General features: G+C 44.4%; 1 protein-coding gene across 1 annotated transcript; it reads left to right on the forward strand.

The window, feature by feature from the left end:
- The first annotated feature begins 7,582 nt into the window (after window positions 1-7,582).
- On the forward strand, window positions 7,583-12,179 carry LOC118852010 (tubulin alpha-1B chain). Its single transcript, XM_036761630.1, has 4 exons — window positions 7,583-7,687; window positions 9,517-9,739; window positions 9,836-9,984; window positions 10,965-12,179. Exons 1-4 carry the CDS (start codon window positions 7,685-7,687, stop codon window positions 11,943-11,945), a joined length of 1,356 nt encoding a protein of 451 aa, XP_036617525.1. The 5' UTR covers window positions 7,583-7,684; the 3' UTR covers window positions 11,946-12,179.
- The last annotated feature ends 552 nt before the right edge of the window (window positions 12,180-12,731 follow it).

Raw genomic sequence — 12,731 nt, forward strand, 5'->3', positions numbered from 1 at the left:
GAGAAGTGACCTTGCAGCTGACTCCTCAGGTGCTGCAGCCCCCCTTTTACCCCACTACCTACCCACCCTCACCCCAGTAGCTATAGTTACCACTGATCCAGAAAATAAAGTTCTGAGCACCAAAGTCCTTGGCACAATCAAATGGTTCAATACCAGAAACTGATTTATTAATGGAACTGATTAAAAATGCATTACCTTCTGCCTTGCTGCTATAACCTAAGGACCACTGAGTCTTTCCATCTGACTTGCAGTTGAAACTTCCAACATGTGTTATATACACCTTTTAGTATGTGAGCTCCTTGAGAGCAGAGGATGTCTTAATTTTGTATTTGCATCTCCAGCACTTAACATAGTGCATTCTATGTCTTAGTTACTCAAAAATACTTTTCATTCATTCATTTGTAGCCTGACAAGGTAAATTACAAAAAGTCAGGAAAAAAGATAATGGATAATTGTGGTAAAAACGATATCCTAACTCCTGCTCCCACGAAAGTAAGGCCAATTTTTCCTTAATAGGTATCAAAACCATCCTCAGTCTAATTTGATCTCAGGGGCTCTAAAGCCTCAGGCCGTTGATATTATTTTAGTACAAAACAAGGAAGAGTTCTAGGCCCTCTTTGATAATTGGCAGCTTTGCTCAGCTGCATCACCACGGGGTGCCCTTATTGAATATTCTCCTGCTATGCCTAAATCAATCTCTTCCTTTAACTGCTGAATCACCTAGCAACATTTTGTTTCAAGATCAAATATAAACTACCAGATAACTGGCCTGAGTCAGACCCAATCTAGCACGAAAATGTAGTCAATAATTATGCATCTCATTTTCATCTGTGGAGACCAAAGGGCCCAGAAAATTTCCACAGAGGCAGACTAACAGAAAAGAATTGGAAACACACCACCAAAGACAAGATGACTCTGACCAGTTTTCTACAAGACAAAGAGAGGACAAAGGAAATTGTACTTCCTTATGGAGGGAGCTAGATGGCTCAGTGGATGCAGCTATGGGCGTGGAGTCAGAAAAACCTGAATTCAAATCTGGCCTCAGACACTTACCAGCTGTGTGACCCTGAACAAGTCACTTAACCTCTGTTTGCCTCAATCCACTGGAGAAGGAAAAGACAAACCAACCACTCCAGTAGAAAACCCCAAAGACAGTACAATCCACAGGGTCATGAAGAGTTGGACCCAACTGAACAATAACAAATGTGGGATCTGGAGTAGGAAGTTTTGGGGGAAATTAAAAACAGGAAGCAATCCGTATGCCTCAGCATGCAAAATTTGCATCCTTTCTTCCTTTCATTGACCTTAGATTGGGACTTCCTGGTTGCTATGAGAACAATCAGAATAAGCGGCTCTTTGGATTCTGATTGCTATGGCTTCCACAGAATTGAGAGAATGACTTGGTCAGTGGCTGTGGCCTGATGCCACTGCTGCAGCCAGAAATATGCCCAAGCAGCCAGTGAGTGAAACGACCAGAAACTATCACTGTGAGAAAGGCCTTTAAGGATAATATATAGAGAAAGAATAGAACAATCCATACAGAGGTATGTGTGGTTTGGGAATTGAGAACTGATGAGAGGATAAAAAGGCACAAATTAATATTGTAACAATGATTGCAAAACATTTTGGTGCAGAGAGCAGGCCCAGTTCAGACAGTATCGACTGATTTTTGTAGCATCTCATTTATTCCCTAACTGTAAACTCCCATTCTCCCAAGGAGAAAAAGTTGTCACAGTTTTTTCCGGCAGTCATGCCTGGATCCAGCTGCGCAGCTTTCTCCTTTCCTGCTGATCATATCCGAGAACCTCATCTTATTTATTCTGGTCTGAACTGGACTTGGCTTCATTTTTTGACAGGCCTGTCCCTGTTGGTTAATATCAAACATGACTCTGCAATCCCATGCTTTAAAAACAAAACAAAATACTGTGAGCCTCTCCCATGTCAGGATGCCTTTGGAGATGTATCTTCCTCTTTGTGGGGGAGGGAGAAAGAAGGTTGAAAACACAAATACAAAGAGTTTGGTATAACACTATACTCAATAAACAATCAAGGACAGTGAAAGGCAGAGAGGGATTAAGAGCGGGAAATAGAAAACAGAACTGAGAAAAGCAATCACAAGCAAACCATACTTTAAATTTGGTAGGCAGATGATAAGGAGTGGGGAATCAAAAGAAAAGAAAGAGCCAGTGATCACAATTTGGATTAGGTGAAGCGAGGAGAAGCAGCAGACTACTACAATTATATTAGGTGTGCGCGCGCGCGGGTGCGTGTGCGTGTGCGTGTGTGTGTGTGTGCGTGTGTGTGTGTAACCTCTTTCTCTACCCCTTTCTTCTTTGCAAAGTGAACAAAATGGAGGAAAAAACTATGAGAGAATAAGATGAAGCAAAATACACCCTTAACAATCACAGCCATGAATATGGATGTGATGAACTCATCCATTAAAGAGGATAAAAGAACAGATTTAGAAGGCAGAATCAATAATATGTTATTTACAAGAAACGCACTTGAAACAGAAAAGTTTACACAGAATTAAAATGAGGGGCTTAGAGGAAATTTATTATACTTTGGGAGAATCTTAAAAAGCAGCAATAACAATTATGATACCAGACAGGCAATACTAAAAATAACTGTTGTTAAAAGAAATAAGCAGGAAAACTATAGTATCCTTGAAGAAAGTCTAAGACAAGTCTAGACAATTGACAGAACAATAAATCAAGTGGTAGATTTGTAGTTTCACATGCAATCATCTTTTTGGTTGTACTTTGTTATGGAAATGCTTGTTTTGTTCCATTAATTAAAAATAAAATAAATTTTTAATACAAAAAAAAAACCAATAAATCAAGTGCTGATTTGTAGTGTTTGTTGAATCCCAAGGTATAAATGTTCACACTAAAAAGTAAACAATTAGCTCTCAGGAGCTGTTACAAGCTGGCCTCAGCACACTCCTGTATATGCCTCCCCCATTAGGATATGAGCTCCCTGAGAGCAAGAACTGTTTGTTGCCTTTCTTTGTATCACCAGTGCTATTAGTGACTAGCACAAATGCTTATTGATTGACTGAATAACAATGTACTCTAGGTACCGAAATGATAGACTATAGGTACAGAATTAGACATATATTTTCAGATACAACCTAATTTGTTTTGCTTGAGTATACTTATTTGTTATAAGGGAAGGATTTTATTTGGATAGAGGGAGAGATTTAGATGAGAAGTAAGATAGTCATAGGGATACAAAGCAAATTTATTATATTTTAATAAACAATATGTTTATATCAACTTTGAAAGTCTTAGGAACTCTGATCAACATAATGGCCAGCCACAGCTTCAGAGGTCTCATGATGAAACAGGCTACCCCACCTCCTGACAAAGAGGCAATAGATTCAGAGTGAAAATTTAGACTTTTTTTTGGACATGCATAATTAGGGAATTTGTTTTGCTTGACTATACATGTTTGTAATAGGGGATTTTGCATCTCTTGCTTTCTTAATGGGGGTGGAGGTAGAGTGGAAGGGAGCTTTTAATTAGAAAAAAAAGCATTAAAAATGTTCATGATTTCATAGACAATCTTTTTTCTGGCCATCTTCATATATGGAAATATTCCTTTTTTGATATTCTGCTTCATAATTTTTTTTAAAAAATTAAAGAAACCTTTTGTCCTAGACAAACACCACCCTTCCAATTGCATACTTGATTCAAATAGGATGGGGTAAACCTGACTATGGTTGTAAGTAATGAGGGAGGTACCAGTAGACAGAAAAGTGTTAAAGTTTAAAGGGAAGGAATGTTTGGGCAAGATTCTGGAGCAGATAGAAAGGGATGGGATTGCTGGCACAAGCAGGGAGATTGTTCTTAACCACTTCTACCTCAGAGACTGGAGAACAGGAAGAGTAAAGTTGTATGTATGTGTGTGCATGTGTGATAGAAAAAAAAATGAGGGAACTCATAAAAATGACCTTAATTTCCCTAGCAAAAAATAACAAAAACATATGCTGAGAGGAAGAGCAGGTATGATGTTGGAGGCTTGAAGACAGAAGAGAAAGTCCGGAATAATCATTTAGGGGAATAAGATAGAAAAAGTGAATAGAGGAAGAATAAAAAGATTGCCTCATAGCAATAAAATTAGATAATATAAATCTTCAGTGGATACAGGACAGTATCGGAGCTGCTGCAGCCTCCCAGCTCCTGCCAAACAAAAAACAAAAAACCCTCCAAGTGAAAGCAGAAGAATGGACACTAGGAGAGACTGCCACTGCCACTGCCACAGTGGCAGCGAGATCAGAGGCTTGGCTTGAGACTTCTGGGGCTGAGAGAGGAGACTCTCCAACCCCACCTGTCTTCCATCTATCAGTACTCTGGTACTACCTGTCTGTCCCCTGTCTGTGTCTGTGTCCCTGTCAAACCCCATGTGTCTTCCCACCCTACCCCTTTTTCCTCTTGGTTCTGGCCAGGCATTCACATGGCTGGCCCCTGTCTGCATTCCCTCCTCCTGCTTTTGTTTCATTCATATTACATAAAAAAACACTTTACAGAGGCCTGCAGAACAGTAGTTTAAAGCAAGACCTGTCTGTGTACCAGATAATACAGAATGACGGAGCTCTCCCATTGGGAATAAGGTAACACAGCTTAACCAAGAGAGATGGTCCTGGATTTCATCCAAGGGGAAACTCCCCAAAGTCTCTAGAGTAGCAGAAACAGAGACATGACCAAGACTGCCTGCTCCTCTCATGTCTTTCCAGTCTTTTCCTTCAGCAACCTGAGGCCAGGTTGGCCTCTTCCATCTTACTTCTCAGAGATGGAAGACAACAACACTGGAAGAAAATATGAAACTTGATCAATCCCAATTCCTGAAGAGTCCTGAAGGGGGAAGTCCCAAAGAGGGAGACTGGTTTGAAAAGTCCCCAAAGAAGGACTGTCTGAGAACTGATGCTTTCTTGCCTCTCATCAACTCCAGAAGGCATTCTTCTCCACCAATAAGGAGAGAGTCCCATGCCTTGGGACAAGTGTAACACCTACTAATGCTGGTTTTGATTGTGGTCATGATCTCCACAGATTAAAGGGTGGGCTCCTACAAGTAGCAACCCTGAAATCTGACTACCAAAACCTACTACTACACATCTATATGGCAAACTGGGAGGCCCAATGTGAATGCCATGAATTTCTCTGCTCCTTGCACCTTGAAATAGCAGACAGAAAATATTTCTCAAAGTCAAAGGAAATATGGAACCTTGAAATCTGTATATCTGCATGTAGACTTTATCATTTCCCAGTGTTTCATCAATCTCTTCCTCCTATAAGGAATTCTGGGGGCCTCTTCCACTTCCCACAGTGGTAAAGCTATTGTACAAATACCTACTTTAAAAAGACAGAAAATTATAATCAAAGAGAGGAATGCTAGAGTTCAGAATCATGGAGATGGCACTATTATGAGTGATGGTGAGAGCTAAGGTATGACCCTCTCTATGGCTGGCTAAGATGGAAAGATATAGATCATGACAGCTGAGGAAACAGATGAACAGGATAGGCAGGGTTTTGAGAGGACATCAACACCTGTATCAAAATATAAGGGCAGAGGTTGGGGTGCAACCAATAGTGATGGTGCAGACACTTGAGAAAGAAAGGAAAGTGACCCGGAGGCTGGTAGACCCCAGCAATCAAGCTCTAGATGGGGTAATACAGATAGATGAAATGGATCTAAAAAGAAGAATGGTTACTGAACCACTGGAGAAAAGATCTCCTGATAGCAGTGGAGAGCAAGGAGAATGCCAACTTCTCCTCCTAGACCAATATGGTAGGTAGCACAGGAGAAGAAACAACCAGTATCGGAAAGAGTGGCCAAGAATCAGTCTTCTAGAAAAAGGCATGTTTCTGTGAGACCCAGATGGAAAGAGTGAAATGAGAAATCTAGGAGGAAAGGCAAATTGTTCATCAGTAGAAGTTTCAGAGAGCACAATACAAAGGAGGGTAAAGGAGGAAAGGTATTGAAGAGAGCTAGGACAAAGCTAAATGGAGATGAGAATATAGGAACATTAATTTTCACCTCAGGGGGCAACAACTCTGAATTATGAGGATCAGAGAAATAGATGCAAATTTGCTAACTATTATGCCTGGAGAAGTACCACTAATTTGGGGCTTCTGCCTTCTAGGGTCCTGTGATTATGAAAAATTGGCTGTATTCTAACTCCAAACACTGAGGATGTAAAGGTGGATGAGATAGGAGTGTCCCAACCAGAGATCTAGCCACCCAGAAACTGCACTAAATTCACACATGCCAAACAGCTCCATAGCTATGTTCTAGAATAATAAGAGATGGTGGAATACACCTAGAGGATATCACACATGGAGCATCCATCACACCCAGAAGCTATCCATCCACACATGGAATATGAACGCCAATTGACAAGCATTTATCAAGCTCATACTATGTGTCAATCATGAGGGTACATGCTGGGAATACAAAGAAAGGCCTCCCCCCAAAAAAAACCCTGCCCTCAGGGAGCTTAGATTCAAATGTGGGAGGCAGCAAGTAAATAATTAGGTACACACAAGAGTAAATGGCAAGTAACCTATGAAAGAAAGTGAGGAAGCAGGTGGTGTTTAAGCTGAATGGAAGTCGGGGAATCTAAAAGGTGGAGGGAAGGAGGAAAAACATTCTCAGTACAGGGAACAGCCAATTTTGCAGAAGGATGTTGAGATGGGGGATGGGAGTGTTGTATGTGAGGACCAGCAAGTTGGCCAATATGGCTGGATCATAAAATGTATGAAAGGAAGTAAAGCATAAAAACACTAGAAATGTAAGGAACCAGCACGGGTAAAAATTTAAATGCCAAACAAAAGACTTTACATTTTGTCTTGAAGTTAATAGTCTCTGGAGTTTACTGAGTGGGAGTTAGAGGGACAGGATGAGGAGGGTGAGGGAGTTCAAGACCTATGACTTAGCAAAATTACTTGGTTCTTGTCTCTGACTCTGGCCTTCTGCCTGAGGATGAAGTTCTTTCAGCACTAGGTACATTGTCTAAAATTCGTATTTCAGGATGGAACGAAGCCTTTGTCTGAAAGCTCAGTTTGGGGGAGAGGGATTAGGGAGGAAGTGTTAGATATTATGCAAGACAGGAGAGAAACTATGGAAATGGGGTACAACAGATGAACAACTGCATAGGCAAGGGCTCTGCAGCCTTATCTTCCCCTCAATATGGGCTTTACCGATGGCTGAGGGTTAGGCCTTACCGAGTTAAATTATTAAATTATTATAAATTCCGGGTTTCCAGTGAGTGTTTGGTGTTTTTAACTTGGTGCACCTTTAAAAATTTCCAATTCTCTGAGCCATAAAGAAATTGCGCTCAACAGGAACTGAAAGGGAGGGTGCGTCCCTCCATCACTGCTAGAATGGGGGGATGGACTGCGAACCCAGCCCCGGGGCTTGGGGCGGAGTTCCCCCGCCTCTGCAGCTGCAGCGCTTGGCCTGGGTGGAGGATCGGAGCTTAGGCTCTGCCCATAGGAGGAGGAGCTGGGGAGTCTGGCCGTTTTCTCCCCGCCCCTTCCCCGGAGCTGGTATATAAGCGGCTCCTGCGCCTCCCCCGTCTCAGTGTGTTACTTACCTCGACTCTTAGCTTGTCGAGGGCTGTAACGAGACCCCGGGTATCCCTGCTGCTGCGTCTGAGTCGCTGCTTAACCCGCTAAGCACCATGGTGAGTGGCCAGGGCCAGGGCCAGGGCCAAGGCCAAGGCCGAGGCGGGGCTGGGTTCTAGGTCGGACGAGAAGCACAGGGACTGGGAGTTCAGGTCGGGGACGGGGGGGTGGGGACGGCGGATGGCGGAAGGAATAAGGCTGAAGAATGTTAGGCGGGGGTTTCTGGCTAGAGCTGGGCTGTTGGGAGGACTAAGGGAAGGACGAGGAGGGCGGCCCCATTTCCATGCTCACACCCACGCTAGGGACTGCAATGCGGCGGGGAGCTTCCCCAGCCCCCAGACTTGGATGGCTAGGTGGGGCGCGCGCTCTTTGCGCTCCGGCCATCCGCTGCAGTGTCTTTTCCCGCGCGCGCCCAGGCCGCCGCCCTCCTCCCCTCCCCCCCCTTCATCGTGCGCGCCTGCAGGCGTAGTCTTCGCGCCTCCACTGCGGCTTCCGCAGCCTCTCCCCGCGCTTTCTGGCGGGGGCGGGAAGAGCCAGACAGACAAAACCAGTCGCGCGCCCTCGAGCACGCCGCCCATCTGCGTAAAGCGCGCGCCCGCCTGGGGACCGGCCTCTCCTCCCCCGGACCGCGGCTCTGCGGTCTTTTCAGGGCTGCAGAGCCGCAGTCCGGGGGAGGGGAAGACCCACCTTTTTTTTTTCAACTTTTAAAAAACTTAAATCTACTGAAAAATAGCGTAGGTGGCGTGGCAAGGACCCCCCCCTACCTTTATGCCTCTGGGCCCAGGCCAGATTAGCTTCCTCGATGCCATCCCAGGCCACCCCTTGGAAAGACAATAGCATCTAATGGCAGGAAGGCCATCTGTTCCTCCCTGACCCGGCCTCTCTAGCTCCCTCCCTGCTAGGAATGTGAGGGGGAGCAGGTGGTGGGAGGAGAGGGGGATTTTAGGAGAGCAGAAATCGGATCTGGCTCCAGATCTGGGCCGAAGATAATCCCCCGCTGTGCCCTGGACAGATGTGGAGGGGCCCAGCGGAGAAGAACCTCCCCAGAGAGGGGGGAGGGGCCGAGGCCGCAGCCTCTGCAGACGTGGACAGCCGCAGTTGTTCAGTAGCCAGTGCAGGAGCGAGGGAGGCGTGTTTGCTGCTGTGGTCTGAACAGCGCCTTTATTCTTCCCTCTGTCCCCCTCCCGTCTGAGGGCCAGACATTTCCTCTTTGCAATTCTCTCCTTGCTTCCTGTCTGTGCTGGTTGCTGCTCACAAGACTGGCGTTCCTCCGCAGAGGTGGGAGGCTGGACATGTGCGCAGGCAGGAAGCGGTGACTAAGCTCCATCTTTAGGCTGCCTGCTGCGGAGATGTGAAACCTCTTGACCAGCAGAAAGGGGCTGGGGCCGAGTTCCAGCACAGTGTAAAGAAAATGGCAGCATATCGTCACCTACCAAAAAGAATTACTGTATGGAGAGGGAGGAGGGATGCTGATTCCAATGTGAAGTCAAAAGAAAATCCACTATTTCGTAAAAATGAGAAATGGTAGTACTAAGCCCCCAAATTCTTTGTAGGTAGGATTGTAGCACAGGTGCCTTGTTGTTGAGAAAGTAGGTGGTTCCAGGGACCTTAAATCTGGTGAAATGAAACCAAAACTTTGATATCTCTGACAATTTTTTCTTCCCCTTCCCTGCTGTATAAACTCCCATAAGATGACTTTTTAAATATTTATTTCAAACTCCTTGGCATCTATTGTTTTTTAAACCTCTGGAAAATTAAAATGTTTTATAAATTCAATTTGTTATAAGGAAAACTTTGGAAATCCTGTGATTGGTACCAAGAACCATGCAGGTTTTTCTGTGATATGAGATCCGTTACAAAGTTGGCTTTCTCTACCCTTGTCCCACAGCGTGAGTGTATCTCTATCCATGTTGGCCAAGCTGGTGTCCAGATTGGCAATGCCTGCTGGGAGTTGTACTGCCTGGAGCACGGTATCCAGCCTGATGGGCAGATGCCAAGTGACAAGACCATTGGGGGAGGAGATGACTCCTTCAACACCTTCTTCAGTGAAACAGGAGCTGGCAAGCACGTCCCCAGAGCAGTATTTGTAGATCTGGAACCAACTGTCATTGGTGAGTCTAGCCATTAGATGGAAAGGCCTCCCTGACTTGTCATTTCTTTGTCCTTCCCAGGACCATAACTGTGTTTATGTATCTTTCTTCCCCTAGATGAAGTTCGTACTGGAACCTACCGCCAGCTCTTCCATCCTGAACAACTGATCACTGGCAAGGAAGATGCTGCCAATAACTATGCCCGTGGGCACTACACTATTGGCAAGGAAATCATCGACTTGGTTCTAGACAGGATTCGGAAGCTGGTAAATATAAAGAAAATAGAAAAATAAATTTTGACCCTAATATTTTTGATGGGTCAAGAATAGAGAAGCTTTGCAAATTTAGGAATTATTTGTGGTTGTACACAACAGTGAATTCTTAAAATAATCATTCAGCAATCAGACTGAACAGAAGATTTCAGATCTCACTAGAATAGAAAACCTGGACAATTGTACTAAGCCAGCTTTCTTTAGACATAGGACTTTTGTTTTTTGTCAGCTATACCTGAAAGTTGTATCCGCTTCAGTAGAAGCCTATAGATTTCTGAAGCTCAATCTTGTTTCTGAAAAATTCTAATTCTATTAAGATTTTAAATCTCAGTTTACACAATTGTAAATCCCAGTAGTTGGGAATGACTCTTAAAATATCTGTAATACTATCCATGTTGGTTTGACATCTTTGAGTTTAGAAGTGTTGCTAGACTGGTCAATTTTTATAGCTAGGGCCCTGTGAATGCCTGATTACCCTGAAGTGAGCATTGGACTTGATACTGGTGCAAATTATACAAGACTCCTGTGAGGTTGCTTTAGGAAGAGGGAACATCTTTCCGTATTGTGGCCTTTTGTCTGAGACCAAGGAAGCAACATTTCTTCTTATATCTACCTTTAGATCCCTAGGATTCTAACCCATGCCTAGGCAGATATAGTTGTACCTAGTGATAACTGTGCTTCAGACACCTCTCTGAAGGAAGCTAGAGACATTGTTTCATTTGGAGCTGATACTTGGTCCTTTAATAAGCTCAATAGATAAGGATCAGTTTAGGTCGAGGGGTGATGTGAACCTGCCTCAGTTAGACTGGGGGCAGCTTTTACTAGCTTAGTGTGGGTTGAGATATTTCTTCATAGTCCACAATCCAAAGGTTACAATTTTGGTAGCAGTAAATAAAAGTAAATGTGTGGCATATGGGGTAAGAATATAGCCTAGCACCTAAACTGACTCTTGGTATTATTTTCTTTTCCAACAGGCTGATCAGTGCACAGGTCTTCAAGGCTTCTTGGTTTTCCACAGCTTCGGTGGTGGGACCGGCTCTGGTTTCACCTCTTTGCTGATGGAACGTCTGTCTGTTGATTATGGCAAGAAGTCCAAGCTGGAGTTCTCCATTTACCCAGCCCCTCAGGTTTCCACAGCTGTAGTGGAGCCCTACAACTCCATTCTGACCACTCACACCACCTTGGAGCACTCTGATTGTGCCTTCATGGTAGACAATGAGGCCATCTATGATATCTGTCGCAGAAACCTTGACATTGAACGCCCAACCTACACTAATCTGAATCGTCTTATTAGCCAAATTGTGTCCTCCATTACTGCCTCTCTCCGATTTGATGGTGCCCTGAATGTTGATCTGACAGAATTCCAGACCAACCTGGTGCCCTATCCCCGTATCCATTTCCCTCTGGCCACATATGCCCCAGTCATCTCTGCTGAGAAAGCCTACCATGAGCAACTTTCTGTAGCAGAGATCACCAATGCTTGCTTTGAGCCTGCCAACCAGATGGTGAAATGTGACCCTCGCCACGGTAAATACATGGCTTGCTGCCTGCTCTACCGTGGTGATGTGGTTCCCAAAGATGTCAATGCTGCTATTGCCACCATCAAGACAAAACGTAGCATCCAGTTTGTGGATTGGTGCCCAACTGGCTTCAAGGTTGGCATCAATTACCAGCCTCCCACTGTGGTTCCTGGTGGTGACCTGGCCAAGGTACAGCGGGCTGTGTGCATGTTAAGCAACACCACAGCCATTGCTGAGGCCTGGGCTCGCCTGGACCACAAATTTGATCTGATGTATGCCAAGCGTGCCTTTGTCCATTGGTATGTGGGGGAGGGCATGGAGGAAGGAGAGTTCTCTGAGGCGCGGGAGGATATGGCTGCCCTGGAGAAAGATTATGAGGAGGTTGGTGTGGATTCTGTTGAGGGAGAGGGTGAAGAAGAAGGAGAAGAATACTAGTTACCCCTTCCATACAACTCTGCAGCATGTCGCATCCAAAACTCATCAGCTTAAACACACTTAGCTTATCTGTTACTTAGGCAACTGTTGAGAAGGTACCATGATGGTATAAAGGCAGCCTTGATAGTACAGCTAGCTATCTCGTTAGTTTGTCTACACTATCAAAACTGTGATCTTGTCCAAGTTTTCCATGTGTCTCTGTCTACAAAATTAAAGGCTTTAAGGAAAAATGCAGTCTTGACTTCTGTCTAGTCTTTTAAATGACATGTCTGAGTCTTGAAGTGTGCTGTGCTATTCCCTATTCCCTGAATGCTCTTACCAATTTATCTTTGGATACTGGTGAGTGATCCTGGTGTTACAGGTTGCCTGCCTGGCTCTTAGATGGAAGATAGTGCTCTCTGGTGGGCTTATCACTTGAGAAGATCATATAATATAGTGAAAAGAAAACTGGACAAGTCCTATTTCTGCCATGAACTAGCTGGGGCCATGACAGTCACCCTTCTTCTTTCAGTTTCCTTGTTCACAAAACAAACACTGAACTAGATGAACTCTTGAGGTCCCTTAGATTCTTCTGTGTTAGGGAGAAGAGGATTTATACTGCTAAGACACAGATTATGGGTCATTCTTTACTTCAGACCATCACAGTCCCTTGAAAGGTGGCCCTTGAAGCCAAACTACTTGTGCGCTTGGTGTCTTCCATTTCTGGGATCTTGCCTCTTCAAACTCCTTATCTAGTGGCTCCTCCACCTTTTACAAACATTTGTCTAACCTGGTATTTAACCCTGC

This window comes from Trichosurus vulpecula, chromosome 5, assembly GCF_011100635.1.
Source record: "Trichosurus vulpecula isolate mTriVul1 chromosome 5, mTriVul1.pri, whole genome shotgun sequence".
In the NCBI taxonomy this organism is placed as follows: Eukaryota; Metazoa; Chordata; class Mammalia; order Diprotodontia; family Phalangeridae; genus Trichosurus; species Trichosurus vulpecula.